Raw genomic sequence first — 21,209 nt, 5'->3', positions numbered from 1 at the left:
TCTTGTTATCGAGTTAGTTTATATTCAGACAAATGGATTTCCTCTCAATGGATTTTGCTAAAAGTTTTTAGAAATCCATAAATTTGATGTAAAGACCATATACCGAATTTCATCTATTTAGCGTTTGTTATAGACAGACATAATGCCAAAATATGTTTTTTGAACACTCAGGGGAGTTTAAAACGTAGAGTTTCGTCAAAACCTCGAGCTCGAATTTGTTGGCGAAATCAATATTATATAAGAAAGTAAAAATGAATGTTAAAATAAAAATAGATTTGCGATGCGAGTCTTTACTTTTTCGTTTACAAATGGACGATGACCCTTTCGTGTTGATAATCTGATCCAAATAGAGAAATGCATATCTACCAACCACTTAAATGTGAAGGCATTATGAACATAATAGCATCTACTATACATCAAAGGGGAAATCCCTAATATTTAACAGTCAGTTTTCACTTTCGTTTTACCAGTCGTGTCATGCGCAGTTATTCATTTATTTCTCTCCGTCCGTCAATTTTACGGATAAAACTGAGTACAGCAAGTTCACTTTATCACAAAGCCGCCGTAGCTGATATTAGAAGCATTTGCGTTGGTATTACTCTTGACGTTTGTTCCTTCTACTCGTATTGGAAAGTGAAACTAGATGTTTTTGTGCATCCGTTCTAAGGCAAAAGGACTAAAAGGGTCAAATGCAAAATGGCTGCGGATCACCATATGTGCATTATAATGTTAGGAGAAATGAGTAAGTTACATAGAATATATTTCGAATATAGTTCTGTACTACTTGTATAAAATAATTACAGAAATCTTAATTTCAAAACTTTTCAATACAGTTAAGAATATGAAATATAAAGATTGACAAACTTGCATGTGTGCATTCTTAATCAATTGCTATTATGTAGTGTCATGTGAAATTTGAAAATTGAATATTATCTATCAAATGCTTTGTTTCTTTTAATATGATTTAATAATTAGAAAAGAAAATATATGCTTTTCAGCAGCGCTTAAAAATCGCGTTTTTAGTTTTATTTGCTTACTTATAATTGTATTTATATAATAAATTAATTATTTTAGCAAATAATAAATTATTTCAAAATTAGTTTATGTATGCTTTGAATGTTTTTTTAGATTATTTGTTTTTATTGTCATATTATTTGTTTTAAGTAGTTGTTTAAGTAATTTATTATCATAGAAATGTATTAATCATGCAATTATAAATTGCCGTGGAAGTTTTAAACATAAGTAAACTATATAAAAAAGTAATTATCAACAATTTTGTCCTTGTTTAACAGTTAGTCGCAAATAAAAAAAATGTTTAATTAAAAAACATTTCAGATTTATACCTACTATTAAATTTTTAAAGGAAAATATAGTACTAATGCAGCTACGAGATTTCATATATAAATTTAATGGAACCTAAGAAATATATGTAATAATTACTCTAGATAATATTTTATAAAAATCATTTTTTATTGCATGGCTTCTTTTTAAATATAATTAACTTAATCATAAATTAATTTGTGAGAATAAAATTTCATTAAGTCTATAATTATTTTTTTTTATTAATAGAAGCTGGAGGATTTGGTTTAGTGGAAAAATTTCTACTGGAGAGTGGACATTGTATAATTAAACATGATAAAATGTAAAATGGTATTCATATCTCACATATAAATTTAAAAGCTCTTTATTTAAGTTAAAAGCATTAACTTGCCCTAATAGTTTCACAACTTGAATTTTTTAAAGTTTTGCTTAACTTCATTTCTTTTCAGAATAAAAATTGTTGTGAAAAAATATTAATCTGTTAAAACTAAGGGCAATAGTATGCTTTATATTATTTATGCAATGATTATGATATTAATAAAAAATTAGCAGGGGTCTAGTTGTTTTTCAGGGTTTTTTTTAATATCAAAATGTTAGTGGAGAATTGAATCTGAGTTATATGTTTAAAAAAAAACAATGTTAATTAATTTTATATCATTGAACATATTTGACAGTAGCAACTAACCTTTTTCCCTGGAATATTAGCTTTCTTTTACTTATTCTGTCTAAGCCATTAATACGGAATAAGTTTATTTAAAATTTCATCTGTTATTTCATAAGATTGAAAAATATTAATTGCATGGAATTAGTCTACAACAAATCATTGCGCGTGCACTTTAAAAACTGCATATATCACGGAATAAAAAAATGTGAATAAGATATATTATATTTCTAATTTATATATTATTACTTCAAAATCAATGTCAAAGTAAAACAATTTTTTAACCTAAATTTTAGTCTCAGCAAAAGCACGCAATTGAATAGTTGAATAGAACACTTAAATTAATTTCAATTTCATCATAACAATAAAAACATTGCCACATATTATTAATAAAATTAAATATGAAAGTTTTATTAAAATTGTAGAAAATCTTTAAAGTAAATTAATTTAGTATAATTAGAAAGGTATTTTTTTTTAAATTATATAATGTAAAAATTATTTTTGTGAAATATTTCCAGCAAATGAAAATTTTTAAAGATTTATTGAATTTTTAATTAATTTATGTTTCAAACAACTTTTAGCTATTGAAGTATTAACAATAATATTTCTCTTGTTTTAAAGCGTGCATGTTCCTCATTTTATCGAAAGTAGAACAATTACAGTTAGAGATTCTGTTTTATATGTATAAATTGCGTTAAAAAATATTACCTACGAATGGAAATTAAATTCAATACTAGATTCAATATTATAACAACATACATTTATTAAAGCCCAAAAAACAGATCAGCATTACATATGAACCACAAAACAGATACTACCCAATTACTGAACTTGTATTACACATATACTGAAGTTGCATAAAAAATGTGATCAGTTTATAGCAGATACTTGCAAACTCCCGTAGTAATTGAAGCTTTCCCCTAAGAGAGTTCAGCTTGGCCGCCGATAAGCTAGCTTATAATTGGCAAAAGTAGTCACTACAAATCCTAATTAGAACTTCATATTATTTTTTAAGATTTTAAATCATCGTTTAATTAAGTTACGTTTACGTAAGTAGTTGCATTACTCTATCTTCTCTTTTGGATAATAGATGGCGACACCTAATTAGGCACGCATCCCATGGTGCATTGCGATTGTAAATATAAGGAGATAAGATGCTGTTTCTTTATAGTAAACACATCGTTTGGCTGTTATAAAATACTGGTTCAATTAAATATAAAACATTTTTATCTTTACAATATTTCTTGATATTCAAATCACATTTTTAAAATTTTATTCTAGCAATTATATTATTGAAATATCTATAAAATGCATCATTTGAAAGTAGCTATAAGACTCTAAATTAAGAATATTCTAGAGAATTAATATGTATTATTTCTTCCTTTTAAAAAAATGAGCATGCATAAGATAATTTAACAATTTTATTTAAAAATATTTTTACATAAAGTTACAAACTCTCACAAGAAGAAAAATTCAAATCAAAATATATTCTGGAGTGCAATATCTATATAATTTCTCACATAAATCTTATATTTAAACCATTTTATTTAAAAATATTTTTACATAAAGTATGCAAGCTCTGACAAGATGTAAAACTAATTAAAAGATATTCTGGAATGCAATTATTACAATTTCATAAATTTTATAGAAAACATCATGAATGAGAATATTTAAGTCAATTTACTTAAAAAGAATATACTTTAGGAGAATGTACTTTAGGAGGTGATGTTCCGTTACGGTGTGCGAGCGTAATTGTCTTGCCTCCTTATTTTGTGTGAAATGTGATCATAAAAGAAACGTTCCCTGAAATAGGGGTCCTCTTGCTTCCACTGCACGGGTCATAATGATTCTCATTCCACCAGAAACTCAAAAATCAGTAGCCGTACATAAAGCGATGTTTCTTAGTACCCAACAAAATATGTATTAATAACTGCCATTCAACTTAATTCATAGTTTTCTGAGAAACCAGACTGATAATTGTTACAGCAATATGCAATATAGTTATAAATATAATAATAATGAGAAATTTAAAATAAATTAAACTAGTACATCTTTCGAAGACTCTGTCTAATAGCACGATATGAATTTTTTTAGGTGTTGGTAAAACTTCTTTAATGTTGCGCTTCTGCAAAAATATTTTTAGAGGTAAGTAATGCTGAATTGTTTTTGCGATCTCTAATAGATCAACAGTAAAGGATCGAAATGTGAATATTATTAGAAAAGTTTTGACATTCATTTCTAACTTAATATATATTTAATGAATGTTTATAATCAAATATTCATTTAGTAATCATATAAAATGATATATTTAATACCATTACCTATAATATGCATTAACAACTAGAATATGCACCGTAAGTGTTTTTGCGGTGTTAATCAAAATTATTTAAATTCATCTTTTAAATCGAAATAATAAAACACAGAACTCACAATGAAAATGAATGCAATGACCGTAAAAACTGCATGAAAGAAAATAAGAAAAATGAAATTATAAGAATTCAAATTATTAAAAAAAAATGTTTAATTATACAAAGGAAAAATATACGCTGCTATATTCTTTAAAAAACCATTCAATATTATTTCCTTTTATTTTAAATGCAGTAGTAATTCCCAATTTTTTTTATTAGGATGCAATTTAAGTAATCTTTAACATTTTAATCTTAAAAATAAATATAATTTCTAAGAATTGGTCAGCATTTAATAGTCAAAGTATTATCATGAAACCTGGGTTACTGATTTTACTCCAATTTTTTCGCTGCTTTGAAAAATTTAATTTAATTTAACTTGTTTTCTTGCATGCTACAGTATTTAAATAAAATCATGATTTTTTAAATCAAGAATCTGCTTAAAATTAAAACCATTTGAGCATCATAAACTAAGCCAAATATTTCTACTTTGATCCCTGACACAGATGAAAACACCAGAATATTTATAGAAACAATAAAAACTGTTTTAGTTTCATTACAGCAATAAAATGTATTTTTGTAAAACTTACTTAAAGGGCATTTTTAAAAATGAATTAATTTTTTTTAAAAAAATGTACGGCAAGTTAGATGGTATTATTGAAAAGATAATTTCCTTGATTTGTAAGTTAATATAAGATTTTTCTTTTTTTGCTATAATACTTTCGGAATAACGATAAGGAAATCAAAAGTTGTGCATAATTTTTCAATAACTAAAATATTTTCAACAAATTCTTCTGAAATGTTTATTTACTTCTTCAAAGGTATATCTGTAACAAATTTCATTTCGCTGGTTCACTATTGGGCAATGTAGAGTATCAGTGCACAAACACGCATTTTCTCTTTTATTACTAGTGGGAAGTTTTCACCTTTGATAGCCAACCAGAATGTCAAGAATACGGTTATAATACGTTAAGAGTTATTATATTACGCTCCTTTTCTTCTTTCAGACTGTCAAGAATACAAATACATCAAGAGTTATTATATAACGTTCTTTTTTATCATGTGAGAACATTATATTGTTTTCGCTTGAGGTTTTTGGAGCCTCAAAATGTGATGGCAACAAATTGTTGAATCCTCAAAATGTGAAAGCAACAAAGTGGTTATTTATCCTTTTTTTTTTTAATCGGCTTTCGCACTATAACTTTTGAAATATCTATCGTCTGCTAATGTAGTTTTATTTTGGATTCGGCTTTCACAGTATAGTTTTTCAATTATCTGTCTTCTGCTAATGAAATATTTCCCTTGGAAATCACAGCGTTATTGCCTAACTCGCGCAACGTTTTTTTTAAAAATAAACCATACAAGTTAAAATATTGTTTATTTAATAGATAAAGATTGTGATTTTAGGGATAATTTTAACTAATTAAAATAAGGTTATTAGAAAATAATGCAGAAAGCTGTCACATTTGGCGATTTATCGGCAACTAAAGTTACAACTTAATTTCCAAATTATACATTCTCTGAACTCTTACGAATTGTCTTAATTAATTTAAGTCATTTACCAGCTTAAACCGGTTTGAAACAATCATGAGACTATTAGATTACACACGCGTCGATATTTAGAAAAACGATGGGTTTTTTCAACTCAAAATCGGTCGAGCTCCAAAACTTTGTTTGCCAGCTAAAAAAAATTGAAAATGAAAGTTTAAAACAATCATCATATATATATATATATATATATATGAGAGAGGGAGAGAAAGAGAAGCCTCGTGATTGCTTCAAACCGGTTTAAACTGGTTAATGATTTAAATTAATTAAGACAAATAATAACTAAAAGAATAATAATGTTCTCACATGATAACTTAAAATTTGCGACAGTAGATTCTTTTTTTTTTTTTTTTTTTTTTTGTACATTATCGTATTTTGCTCATTGAGAAAGATTATTTTTCAATCTCAAATTTTCCCATGCAAATTTTAATCACTCCTTTTCATAATAATTTTGCTGAATCTTGCTCGACTAAGAACATTTTTTTTTTAGAATTTTGATCAATTAACATGAAAATGCTATCTAATTGTTGTGGGTATTGAGTCAAAATTAGATGAAAATCATTAAGTTAACTCGGACGCATATAATATTCGCATAAAATCTATTGAAATGCCTTTATAATTTCAATTTGTTTTGGAAAAGAAATTTTCTTTAGTAAATCAAATTTGGATAACAGAGCAAAATTTTTATTGCATAAGATATAATTCATAATTATTTTGCTGAATCTTGCTCGACTAAGAACATTTTTTTTTTAGAATTTTGATCAATTAGCATGAAAATGCTATCTAATTGTTGTGGGTATTGAGTCAGAATTACATAAAAATCATTAGGTTAACTCAGGCACATAGAATATTCGCATAAAATCTATCGAAAAGCCTTTATAATTTCAAATTTTTTTGGAAAAGAAATTTTTTTGAGCAAATCAAATTTGGACAACTGAGCAAAATTTTCATTGCATTAAGATAGATATTTTAAAATCATGTAAGTTGTTATTTTTAAAAGCTACATAATCTTCTTCGTATTTTTAAATTTTTATTTTAGTTCATAGCATTCTCTTTTATAGAAGAGCACAAAAGTACACTAATAGTAGACAACTTCAGTAAAACAATTATTCTAAAGGATATACCAATAGATCTTTATCTTTGGGACACAGCTGGACAAGAACGATACAAAGCAATAATCAAAGAGTGAGTAACATTTTTTTTTAACTTTATTCTTATAAAGTATTTATCTTCTTAAATTATTTTTTAAGTATTTCAATATAGTTTATTCCTTTCATTATAAATTTGTCCATACATTAAAAGCTGCAAAAATTTCTTTCTACTGTGTATTATGTATTAAAGCAAAATTCTTGGGAAAGAAATGTAGGTATTCTGTTTGAACACCAAATAGCTTTAATCAGATAGCTACAGTTTGAATAAAGCTATTTTTTAATCAAACATAATTCTGTGATATATTTCCATTATAATCGAAATAAAATAATCCGAAGCTTAATTTTTATCCTGTATGAACAAATTGAGGCCACGTTTGTTCAGATTTGATCATCAAAATTATAAGATCTATAACAATGAAATATATATTTATTTCCTAATTGTGTGTGACATTGAATATTGTTTCAAATTAAAAAATAACAACATGAAACAAAGTTCTTTTTCATTAATTTTATTTTATTTTTGATATTTCGACCTTCTTTATCATAAAATTTGACTGAAAATTCATATTACGACTTTAAAGATTGATCTAATTTAATTAATTATTAATTAATAATTAAGTTTTTTGTTGATATCTCGTACCCGTTGTGATAAATATTCCAATGTTAATATTCAAATGTTATATAACTTTTTTTGTTAAATGGAATTATTCTTCATAGATTTCAATATTAATTATTGAAATTATGATTCTAATTTTTAGTTTCACTTTTCAGAAAAGATAAATACAAGATACTAGAAATATTTTAACGCTTCTTTGAACATTTTCAAAGGCATAAAACTTGTATAATTCTATATCAAAATTCAAAAAAATTTATCTTTTCAATGAAGGCAATTAAGTTCCAATACAGTTTTTTTTCTATACGTTTATTAAATGTTAAGTATATTTTATTATAAAAGTTATTATTGTTATTGTAGTGAATCTTCACAGAGAAAACAATTTTCTTTCGTGAAATGATAATGCTCTTGGAACTTTCAATATTACTTTCGAAACTGTAATTCAAGCATTTAGTTTCACTTTTTGGGAAAAGAAAGAAACAACAACTTATACCAGATATTTCAACACTACATAATACTTGCACTTTTCCACTAATAAAAATATAAAGCTAAACCAATAAAGCTATTGACAAAAAAAATCTATTGCATTGAAAACGCATTTAGAAAATAATTCAGTTTCATTTTCTGTTCTAATTTGAACTCTCCAAAGCTTTTGAAAAAAAAAGTGCTTAAAAATGTATCGCAATATTTTAGAATTTTCAAAGTAATAATTTAATATACACATTAAAATTGCACCGTGAATTTTTATATCTCTAATAATAATAAAAGCGAATGTGTATGTGCAGTTGCCATCTACAGGAAAAGCATTTCATTAAGGATTACCATATTTGGAGCAGATGTATTTTAAATATTGGGAAAACTTTCTTGTTTGAAACGGTTTAAAAAAATTAAATCAGAATTTTAATTAATTAAAAATTACCTTAAAATTGATGTTTTTTTGGTGACATCTGCTAAAACTATAGCAAAAAAAATGTTTCCTCTACTATCTCAAAATTAGAAAAAAAAAATATCTTTTAGATCACACTAATTAAGTTGCCTTATATTTATTACTCTGTTTTTCTACATTCAATAACTTTTTTTTTATTTCTATAGTAAATATTTCATTATGTTCAATCAAGGCTCATACGTATTAGTAATCAAGGTATGAAGATTCAACATTTACTTCCATTATAGGTCTTTTTTTCACTTTTAATAAAATTTGGATGGGTTTTTTTAATGTTGTAATAGTTACAGTTAAACTTCAGAAATAAGCAATAATGAAAAGTTGTTAAATTCATCCATTTTCAAACATTCCTGCTCTTGCCTATGATATGATAAGAGCTACATTCTTTTAATTTCCAGAATTTATACAATTATGATAGAATAAATTCACAGATAAACTTTTTGGTGTTTCTTAAGAAGTATCAACTTTATATGTTAATGCATTTTTGCAATCGTTCATTTGATGTAAATGCGGATTGCAAGCCTTGTTTATGCCATTGATTATGCGCCCACTTTATTTCCACTCTGAGAATCGATGTCCTTTTAAAATCCAGTCTAATTGTCATGAAAAGTATCAAAATGTAGCAAAAATACATAACAATATAGTTATTGGTTTGAATTATTTATCCAAAACATGTCTGTAAGTTTGTAACCGAACGAGAGATAGACAGAAGAGGGAAAAAGAAACGGACGGTTTTTTAGGGATAAGTTTTAATAGGAAAATATTAATCTGGGAGAAAAAGTGTAAATTCAAATTAAAGAACTATAAAATTAGCTGTCGAACGGTATGATAAATTAAATATGTCAGAAGTAAATTTTGAAAATACTGGAAAAGTATCTTTCCATTTGAAAGAAATTTTTGTAATTACATTTAAATCCGTTTTACATTATTGGAAATAACTAGTAAAAATTTCAGATCGGTATCTGTATTATTCATTTATTTAATTATTTGCTTTTGAAAATATTTATTTTTCCAAAAAAAAAGGTGGTTGAAGTACTTTTTTTAAATAAGTTTCTATCAATAAGAATTTGTTGAGTGAAAAATAATCCTACTCAAATTGTCAGTTTATCATTTTAAGTGGTATCATAATGGTCAATTTTCAAAACAAATTGTTGAAAATGGTCCTTATTTTAACATTTTGTCTTAAATATTAAGCTTGAAGGCATTCTCCGATGAGAATTTCACACGCGAACTACTGCTCTTTACTATTTTTCGAAAAAAGGCCGTGATCTTAACTCCACACCCACCTCCGCTTTTAGAGCTCATGTGGCCCTTTTCCCATTTGGTATAGATGTATGTGGATTCATCATTAAAAAATTTGATTCAAAAATTTGAAACTAAGATTAAATTTGAAATTTTTTTTTAAATTGACCGTTATTATACCATCTGAAATCGAAGAACAATACTAAGTACAAGATTAGATACTAGTATAAGATTGTTTTTTCTGTCGGCAAATTTTGATTGATAGAAACACATTAGCACTTTTTGACGACCTGTTTTATGCAAGAAAGTCAAATTTTTCAAAAAAGAATGCAGATATCAATTTGAAATGTTTACCTGTTGTTCCCTTCCATGTAAAAATTACTTAATTCCAAAATTTCCGATCAAATTCAAAATAACTTCTCAAATTTGCACATTTTTTAAAGAATATTAATCATGACACAATAGTTAGCGTAATCGACAGATCCTTTTAAAGGGTGTCCGAAAACTAACACAAGATTTGAATCGGCTACCATCCGTGAAGCAAAGAAGTGACAATCCTATTAAAAAAACCATTCGACAGCTGGTAATTTAAAGTTAGTAAAAATAGTGCGGTACACGATAGAACAACGTGTTAACGCAAGATTTGAATTAAATGAAAAACGCATGCTTTTTCCCTTTAAATTGTTATAATTTTATTGCATCGAAAGTACCCAGGATAGTGTTATGTAGAGAATAATATATTGTTACAAATCTGTAATTTTTCTACCCTGCACGAATAGTGTAATCGTGGGAAAAACCGGTAAAAACATTGTAAGATCTGCTTTGCGCGTGCTGAGCTTGGCGACCATTTGGCGACTTTGCGACGAATTTGGCGAGTTTGGTGACTAAATGGATCATACTGGAAAGTTCGAGAAATTTCACGATCCATCCAGTAGGAACCAAGATACACTCATATACGCCCTGATTGGTCTGGAAGATTCTAGCCCCACCTCCAGGAACTATAAAAGACAGACACTCTGAAGCTGCAGTGAAGTGGTGTGGATCCTCAGAAATTGTGTGTGAGAGGAGTCGGAGTCGCCGACAAGTAAAGAAACTGGAGGATTAGACAGCAAACAAGCTGCTGAACCAGCGATTAAATGTGTTGCGATTGATTAGTGATATTTGTAGAAGAAAAATTTTGTAACAATATAGAGCAAATGGCTTCCAGGGCCTTCCTGGCACATATGTTCTCTTTTGTCGAAAAATTCGACTGTTTTGCATAAATGTGGCTAAATTTCGTTTGATGCAGCGTAAAATTTCTCCTTTCAATACACACGTGCTTGTTGGCATAGACCTTTGACTTCAAATAACTACATAAAAAGCAATCCAATGGTATTAAATCACACGATCTAGGGGGCCAAATCTCAAAGTTTCGAATTGTGGTCTTCAGATTTTCATTATTTTCGAAATATTGTTCAAAAAGTAAAACACGTTTTTCTATCGTGTAACGCTCCATTTTTACTTATCATAAACTATCAGTTGTTAAATGGTTTTTTATAATAGGATTGCCAGCAATTTACGGCACGAAAGCTGGCAATATTCAAATGTTGCGTTAATTTTGGGACACTCCTTATAAGTCTTTCTAATTCCTATAATTTTTTTAGAGTTTTATTTCTCAGGTTGATAGCTTTTTTTTAAACGAAAAAAACCATTGCTTTATCTTCTGCTCTTTAGAAGCCTTTTTAAGTTAGCAATTTAAACCAATAAAACTGCTGGTTTGAATCTTGTCCATATCAAAGTACAATTCGAAGTGTTTTTCACAAATTCTTCTTTATGATAAAGTAAAAGAAGAAGTTATATGGGGCAAGATCAGGGCTAGTCGTGGAAGTAAAGGAATGTGAGGTTCTCACAGTTAATTAACAAACACTTAACTTCTGTTTTTTCTTTTTCTTCTTCTTTCAGATATTACAGAAAAGCCGATGGTGTCCTTTTAGTGTATGATATGACAAATCACGCATCGTTCATGGAACTCCCGAGTTGGTTACGATATATAAGGGAGCAGAATGAAGACGCTACGGTATTCATAGGTTTGTAATAATCTTGCTATTATTAAATATCTAAAGCCTATAATATTTTAAAAAATGTATTAGCTAGCGAAGTTTCAAATTTTATGTAGAAGTTTTTACAAAATGAAGCAATGGTGTTGAAAAAATTTTGATTATTCACTAATTTTAAAAATTTTATTTTTAGTTGGGAATAAAGCTGACCTCCGGCATCTAAACCAAGTATCTGGTACCACAGCTGAAAATTTTGCGCGAGAGGAGGGACTGGAATTTCATGAAACAAGCGCTAAGAACAACGAAAACGTAGATGACGTATGATTGTTTTGAATATATATATATATATATATATATATATATATATATATATATATATTATATAGTTCATTTTTATATACATTTTTCTGTCAAAATTGCATTCACTTGTATGATGAAGTTATTTTTATGCCAGAATATATCCCCCCGGGGGGAACCTCGAATTGAGGATGAGATGCTTCCGGTATGGTGGTTGGATCTCGCCACCCTGGAGGGTACACTAATAGGTGGGGGATCTGACTCCTCCCATCGATGACGGGACGTACTTCCTTCGGGGAGGGTTGTACCGTGGCCGGTGACGGCCCTTAGGACTCAACCACAGTTCCCGCCAATGTTGCTGTTGCGGCGGTCCGGTCATTCAGTTTTATGGTTTAAATCCCTGTGCCTTCGTGGCCGGTCGGAGAGTTAGATGGTTGACTTATGCCAGAATATATTATATTTTTTCTCTAAGTAATCTAAATCTATGCATTTCAACTAACTATGATTTACCCTTGATGTATTCTTCCTAAAATAATTTATTTTGATTAGGGTTTTAAATTCACTTCATTTGCTGTAGCAGAATAAAAAAATTCCTTTTTTTGGTTTGTGTAATTGAAATTTGATAAAATTTGTTACATATATATTCCATCATTGAAGAGTTGCTTTTAAATTTTAATTGAAACTTCCAATAGAGAATCATACCAAGGCAATAACGATTTATAGATTTAAAATAAATTTTCAAGAACTGAAAGAATCAGTCCTCCAACCGTTGGTTCGATTTCATATAAAATCTCATACCCTTAGATGCATCCTCAGTGGTCACCCCCCACCCACACACACACTATTGAAAGAAACCTCTTAATTATTGCTTCACTGTACTTTTATCTATGGGGAAAAAGAATGATAGATTCTTCAGTTCCGAACACTACCTGTTGCAACGGGAAACGAACAAACTTGATTTTTTTTTCCTCGTAGTTTCCTGTAATTCCTTTTTTTTATTTGCTTTTATATATATATATATATATATATATATATATGATGCATCTGTTCATTTCCGGTCTGGTGGTGCCAGAAGGGATCATTATTATATCGTTTTTTTTTTTTTTTTTTGGAATTAACTAGCTGTCGGTTAGAACACCTAAAAGGGTGCTTATATTTTAATAATCTGTATTAAAAAATGTTAAAATGTTCAAGAAAACGTCCTCACTGCTTTTGTCATGTGTTCAGTAGAGAAGTTATTGGATATTTTTAGTGTAGGCAAGCTCTATCCCGGACACTTTGGTTCGAACTTTGTTCAGCAGAAAGATATGTAGATTCTTTTTTGTTGATCAGTAGTAATTCAAGAACATCAAATCCGCAATACTACCAATTTCATCAACTTTTATTTCAGTTAAAAACTTACAGCATTTAGATATTTTCTAAATAGTCGCCTACAATATTTTCAAGAAATATCCCAAAATAAAACCTGAATTCAGTTCTTAACTAACAGTTCTTATTCCAGTTCTTATTCTAACCTGAATAATGACCAATTTGCCCAATTAATTTCAAACCTTGCGTACACAGCTGACAGGTCAGAATCTTTATGTTTAATGGACAAGCATAATATAAAATTACTCCTTATAAATAATTGAATCTAGGAATTAATTAATTATTTAAATTACTTAACAACAGGAGTACAATTAAAATTGTACTCCTATTTGATATAATAAGATTTAATTCATCATTGTTGGTTAAAATACTAAATCAATATTATTAATGTGAGAAGTAAACAGTTGATTACCAAAGGTATCTAAAATAGTAATATGGTAAAGAAATAAACTAACTACTCTCCATAGGAAAAAATATTATCCATATGTTAGATAAAAATAGTAAAAGAAATTTCATAAATTATCGAAATATTTTGAAGTTTCAGTTGAAGAAGAAATTATGAATGATAATCTTATAGAAGTGTTTTCAGACGTACATAAACATACGTTTAGTAGCGTTGCGCAGGACCATTCATTGATTCATACCATTCTCTCTCAAACATTAAGTGGGCCGCGGTGGCCTGGTGGTAAGGTCTCGGCTTCGGAACCGGAGGATTTCAGGTTCGTGACCCGATTCCACCGAAGAACCGTCTTGTAAGGGGGCCTGTTGCACGTTAAATCCGTCATGACCAAACGTCCTCCCGCTGGTGTGGTGTGGTGTGGAGAGTGGGGTGCCAGCTCAGGTGTCGTCCTCGTCATCTGACCACGGTTCAAAATTACGAGGTCCGTCCCAAAATAGCCCTAGTGTTGCTTCAAACGGGACGTTAATATAACCAAACCAAACGTCAAACATCAAGTGACCCGGTTTCGGGCCTAACTTAGATGACTTTTTGCATTGACATCAAATTGAAACTAGTTTCGGAACTTGTAATAGAGTTTTTATTTTTGAAGTTGTTTTATTTTTTGTTAAAATAGGGATTTAAATATACTGGTTGTATTCTGCTGTCACTTTCATAACGATCGTCTTCTTTTTGGAACTCATAATCTTTTTTGCACAATGTACAGTCTATTTTATTGAGTTTCAAACACAATTATTTTTTATTGAAGTTTATTTTCATTGCATAGAGTTTTTTGTTACATTTAATTGTTTCATCACGAGATATATCCATAGTATTAACTATTATGGTAATGGTTGTTCGAATCAGACATGCGCAAATATTTGTCTTCTCTCAATTCGACTAATATCTTACATTCTGCATTTTAGTATAAAATAAATTCCACAGTGATAATATATTTCTTGTAGACTATTGGTGGCAGACTATTGTATCCACTACTTGCATACAAAACGTGCTAATAACACTGATATTTCATTAATAGGGCATTCACTCTTTCGCAAACACCACAGATATGATTTTGTCCATCAACTGTAAATCTATCATTTTGCCTCAAGATGCCAAACTAAAATTCAGTTATTTAGCTTACTGTTTTTTTTTACTATCGTATTCCCACAAATAGATACAGATAAACAGACAGTCGATACGTTAATGGTATAATCCAAACGTTGATTAAAATCTACAATTTTAAAATAATTTAAATAGCTTTAAAATAAAATAATTTAAAATAATCTAAATAGCAATTTTAAAATAATCTAAAGGCATATGTTGAATTTCATCTAAATAGCTTGTTTTCATACATATGGACTGACAGCCATTAACGTAAGTGTATAATCCGAACTCTTTTTTTTTTATTATTATTATAGATTCTTATTAGTTTTTATGAATCTAAGCAGAAGGAAAATCAACTTCCATTCCCAGTGAACTTAGATTGTTCTACTTCCAAAACAATTTTGTTTTAGATTCAAAATATTGCAAATAACGCAGAATTAGATACAATCACTTTACATAGCAGGGCAAAGGCCGTTTCATTACTGAATACAACAAATAAATATATTAAAACCAAATACATTATTGTTTACAGAACTTAGTGCAATGGTTGCAAGTGCGGCCTTTTCATAGCAGGATACTAACGGGCACACAGAATTTTCTCTCATAAATTTCTTCAAGATTTTATAGAAATTATAATTTTGGTGCAAAGATGCCGCACCAAATATCTTCCTCGTAGTACGTTGCGTTTTTGAATTCTAACGCAACGTGCAAGGTGGATGGCTTTGTGTGTGTGTGTGTGTGTGTGTGTGTGTGTGTGTGTGTGTGTGTGTGTGTGTGTGTGTGTGTAATAGACATGTCTTCTTTTCCTTGGATAACTTCTACGGAATATCAAAAAAAATAATAATAATTGGGAAAAAGAAGTGAGTGTAAGGGTAATTACAGTATACACCGATGCATACAGTATACATCGGTGAACTCTAAGCAAGCTGGGAAATGTGTGTCTTCTTTAGCTTCTTTAAAGCACTCTAGAAGAAAATGAAAACATTTTTCAGCTTTTGTATTACTGTTTTTTTTTTACATTTACTTTCATTAGTTGCAATTTTATTTTAAAAAAGTGAAATCAAAATCTTCTTAATGTTATTTTTTTTCTATATTGATTATATACAATGCAAGCTGTTAAATTATATACTTCTTGGATGTGTTCAATATAATATATTCAGTTTTTAGTTTTGGACTTACTCTTGAGAAATTATTCTGCCAACATGGGGTAATTAGGAGCAGTCTTTTAGTGTAATAAAAAAAACTGTACTTTTTGTATTTGGAATAATTTATTATATCATAGAAATTGACATTATATCTAGAAACGTGATAGGGTCCCGTCACGCCAATAAACTTTATTATTTTATGTCAAAGATTGACATTTTTAAAGAATGTACGCATTACTTTTTTACGGGCAAAAGAAGTGAAAGCTCTGAAATAAGGAAGTTACAAAAAATAACTAAAATAAATACAGCATATTGGCCACAAAGATCATTACAGAGATGTAATATACCATAATAAAAATACAAAAAAGGTTTCGTGGAATTATCTGAAAAATTGATGCGATTAAAATTATGAACTTTCAGTAATTTGAACAATGATTCGTCTAAAATTGAAAAAATGTATTCTAGAGAATTATAATACAGTTTTTGCGCATTAAGCAACGGTAAAGTGGAATTTAAGCAACGAAGGAAGTAAGCAATAATAATGAGAAAATTCTGAAAAACGCACTCTGAGCGGGGGTCTAAAGATTTATGACTTTATGTTTTGTGATTATTTGTAACTAATTATTTTTTAATGTAGTATTGATTTGTAAATAACTGTTTTTGAAATTTCCTTATTTCGCTGCTAGCAGCGTTGTAACTTGTCCCTATGAATTCAGCTTAGTCAGTTTATATTCATAGATTAATGATAAGCAAGATTTTTGTAAATATTATCCGAAATGATTCTGGAATACTTACCTGCCGATTATTTTATCAGTTTTAGAAATCCTGTGCATTGTTTCCTTTTGTTATCTACCGCAAAAAAAAGATTAATAAATGACTCTGCATTCAATTTTGATAACTTATCATAATGAGGCAAGTATATGCACAGAAGTAACGTTCTATAACTAAAATTCTTCAGAAAAGTTGGCTCTCTCATATACAAAATACTCAAAGGAAAGTATAAAGATCATCGAAAAATTAGATCTCTAGCTTTTGATGAAGCTCCACTTTTCAGACCTTTCTAATTCAGAAAAATCATGTTTGGAACTATATGAGAACATGAAAACTCAAGAACTAAATCATCTCAATAGAGGATATTTGGCATTTCTTTACTACCAAATTATACACTCTGGTCAAATTTTGAATTATGATTTTGCTTATGTTTTTTTATGTTTTGATGTTTTATCGGATTGAGATATGCGAGGATAGAACCTGGGACCTTGTGGTTCGCAGTCCAGTAACTTGACTATGATACAAAAGCAATTGCTCAGGTAGCGTAGCTGTTAACTGGCTTGTAAGCTTTCACCACAGACTCTCCCTCCAGTGTGTCGAACGATATGGCTGTTGACTGGTGATGTTTTAGCTATTGATTCTAATATGCCTGTACCCATTTGAGCAGCGCCAAGCGTTATGGCGAGCGTATGTGGGTGAGTGGTTGCTGCGTCAAGTGAGTCTGATGACTTTTGGGTTGCTGCGTCAAGTGAGTCTGACGACTTTTGGGTTGTTGCGGCCTTTTTGTGTTGCTGTGTCAAGTGAGTCTGACGACTTTGGCTTGCTGTGGGTAGATGGCGCCACAACAGCTGTACGAAGATTGAAGGATCACGTCCGGGTCACCCATGTGGCGGATTAGTATGAGCGAGGATATAATTTGGGACCTTGTGGTTCGCAGCCCAGTAACATGACCACGATACAAAAGCAATTGCTCGGGTAGCGTAGCTGTTAACTGGCTTATAAGCTATTCACTACACTGTTGTTAATTCTTTTGTGTGCCTGCTAATACAATATCTCAAAAAACACGATGAGTTTAATGAATGAAATTAGTTTTGTGATTAAAACTGAATACAAGTATCAAATTTTGTATCAAACCTGACAAAAGCGTAATTGTCTATCGACCTGTTACTCACATATATGTAAAAGCGATATTTCAAAAATAGAAACATTAATTCTGTTATGTGATTCTTTGCAACGAAATTTTTAATCTATGTCAAATATTTATTCAATCCTTAAAAGAAAGAACTGTCTGCGAACCAAGTAATAGGACTGCAATAACATTAAAAATTAATCAGTTAATAAAAGATTACTGGCATGCGGTTTATACGTCGAAGCACTATATCTTTATCAGAAATGTTAGAAAATAACAATATCTTTATCTCTACTACTAATAAAGATGAATATACATGCTAGCATTCTGCAGGACTTCATTACACTGTGAAGCACAATGCACTCATGAGTGGTCTCATACGATAAAAACTTGGGGATTCGTAGGATTAGCGATCATGCTCAAGTACTACAGTTTAGAAAGAAGAGATAAAATCTCAGATTTATTAGAGAATAGAAGAGTAAATTTTGGGTAGAGGCTATAGTCACTAATTATTATAATTAATAACGAATTTTTAAAAGGAACATTAAAATCATAAGTTTGGGAAAACTTTTTTTAATGTACATACGTGTGAATAATTCGTATCGTTTTCCCTTATATCTTATCTAGGTATTCTTTTATAATTATTTATCTGTATAGTTTTTAATTTCTTTTTTTGATTTTTTTTTCTTTATTTTATATTTGAAATTCTTATTTTTTCTTTCTTAATCTGTTTTTAGTGTTTTGTCCTATTGTTGTATTTTCAACACAAATATCATGAAGAATTTCATATTTTTCTGTACTATTATTTACATTTTATATTTTTCCATTTTTCACATCTACTTCCGTCAATATAGACATTCAAAAGATGTTGTTTATTCATCTGTAGTTCCTAGGCTCTGTACAAACAAATAAATAACTACGAGTAAAGTATAGAGTTTTCATGTGATACTTATTGTTTATATTAGGTTCTAAAACTTTAAACAGAATCATTAGATTTGGAAGAAGTTTACAAAATAATTAGACTTTCTTATGGTGAATTCATAAAACAAAAAAGTTCTAGAACATATAGTTATGTAAAAATAACATCATAATATCAAAACACAACAACTTGGAAGAATAATTGTGGAATTCTTCCAAGTAATTCTTTTTGTAATATTGTTCTGGAACATATATTTATCTAAAAATAACTATAAATCAAAAACATAACAATCTGGAAGAATAATTGTGGCATTCTTCCGAGTAATTCTTTTTGTAATCTTGTTCTGGAACATACGATTATCTAAAAATAACACCATAAATAAAAAACGCAACTTGAAAGAATAATTGTGGAATTCTTCCGAGTAATTCTTCTTGTAATATTGTTTTAAAGCATGCAGTTATCTAAAAAAGAGCACCATAAATCAATTACTTGGAGAATAATTTTGGAATTCTTTCAAGTATTTATTCTAGTAATATCGTTCTGAAACATTCAGTTATCCAAATTTAACAAGTAAATCCTAAACGCAACAACTTGGAAGAATAATTGTGATATACGATCTTAACCTAAATATATAGAACTGCGTTCAATTCTATTCTTAGTTGACAAGAGAAGAGGTCTAAGAGCCCGATTATCTTCTTTATAATATGGGGCTAAAAACAAAGTGCACCATATTGTACATGGCAAATGAATCCTCCTGATATCACATACGCTTGTAAGGAAACTTTACTTTAAATTGCGCACAAGTTTTATATATATTCTAAGCTTCTGAAAATTTTTAACAGCTAAAGAACTGTTATCAATTAGTCTTCAATTTTTTTGAAAATCTACTTAAAAGTTATGATGTTTTATTATTTTTTTTCAGGTTTTTGAGAAGTTAGCATTGAAAGTCTTGGAAAGAAAGCGAATTCCACCATTTTACAACGAAATACAAAATGGTGATATCGAAGCAACAAATTTAGACAATACGGTTACTGAGACCAGTGCGCAGCCAGCTGAAATGAGTTTACCACCAATACTTCGCCTTGAAAATGAATTTAGAAGTGATGATCAAGTGATAAAACTATCCATCGAAAAGCCAAGGAAAGAACCAAAACCAAAGAAAAGTTGCTGCTAACAAACACGAAAATAATTCTATGGTAGTATTATACATCAAATAACATGAAAGCCAGGTTTTATAAAGTCTTTGGCGATAATTGTGTTTAATAACAGTGAAAATTGAAACTCTACTTATTGTTATCCGACTACAAAGAGACTGTTACATCAAATGCATTTTTGATTGCCATATCTATGTTCATATGTATAGAACACTTAACAAAATGAAGAACAAATTCATACAGAGATAGAATTTCAATAGAATGAGTCGAAATAAATTAAATTTGTTTTCATGTCACTACACTATGGAGAAGTTGAGAATTGATGAAAAATAAAAATAGTAAAAAAATTAATATATATTCTTCGCTCCCGTAAGGGTCTTAAAGGTCATAAAAAACAGTCAAAAATTAATTATTTTTACTTAATGCGAATTTTTAATTTCTTTCTATCTATTTCTCTCAATCTTAATATTGATATTTGAAGTGTAATAATATTTTTCTTTCATCAAAATCAATCTATAACTTTTATCAGCCACTCCCTTTCATCGAAGTTGAGAAAAAGTATGTAAAAAGGCTTCAGTATAGAAATTTTAGTTCCAAATACCTCTTTAGTCTTCACTCAGCAACTCTCAAAGCATTAAAACAGTTCAAAAACATTTTTACTGCAAATCTTGATGCTCAGCTTTCAATTTTTTAATTTGTAGCTCTCATATGTATCTGGATGGTTGACTCCTTTAAATAAGAAATAATCATCTGAGCTGTGATATTTCATAGGGTACAGAATAATCTATCTGTACTCTATGAATAGATAAATGAATCTATCTTTCTGTACTCTATGAATAGATAAAAAAAGGGCATCAATTAGATGTCTTCTTTTTTATGTATTGTATTATTACTAAATGAAAAAAAATTGCCAACCTTTGAAAACTGTGTTTATTTTGTAATAATTCTTCTAATATAAATTTGG

The 21,209-nt window shown here is 29.0% G+C and overlaps 1 protein-coding gene across 2 annotated transcripts; it reads left to right on the top strand.

Annotated features, from left to right (window-relative positions):
• The first annotated feature begins 536 nt into the window (after positions 1-536).
• LOC129965525 (ras-related protein Rab-12-like) lies at positions 537-21,209 on the top strand. 2 transcript variants are annotated; one of them, XM_056079495.1, is made up of 6 exons: positions 541-742; positions 4,076-4,126; positions 6,996-7,119; positions 11,825-11,949; positions 12,113-12,237; positions 20,014-21,208. In XM_056079495.1, the coding sequence occupies exons 1-6, from the start codon at positions 697-699 to the stop codon at positions 20,263-20,265; spliced, it is 723 nt and encodes a 240-aa protein (XP_055935470.1). In that variant the 5' UTR covers positions 541-696; the 3' UTR covers positions 20,266-21,208. The 2 variants fall into 2 exon arrangements, with proteins under 2 accessions (XP_055935472.1, XP_055935470.1); XM_056079497.1 differs by lacking the exon at positions 4,076-4,126 and having other exon boundaries at positions 537-742; positions 20,014-21,209.

The sequence above is a fragment of the Argiope bruennichi genome, chromosome 4, assembly GCF_947563725.1.
Source record: "Argiope bruennichi chromosome 4, qqArgBrue1.1, whole genome shotgun sequence".
Taxonomy (NCBI): Eukaryota; Metazoa; Arthropoda; class Arachnida; order Araneae; family Araneidae; genus Argiope; species Argiope bruennichi.
The sequence above is the reverse complement of the archived record's forward strand: the minus strand, read 5'-3'. Positions and strand labels throughout refer to the sequence as shown.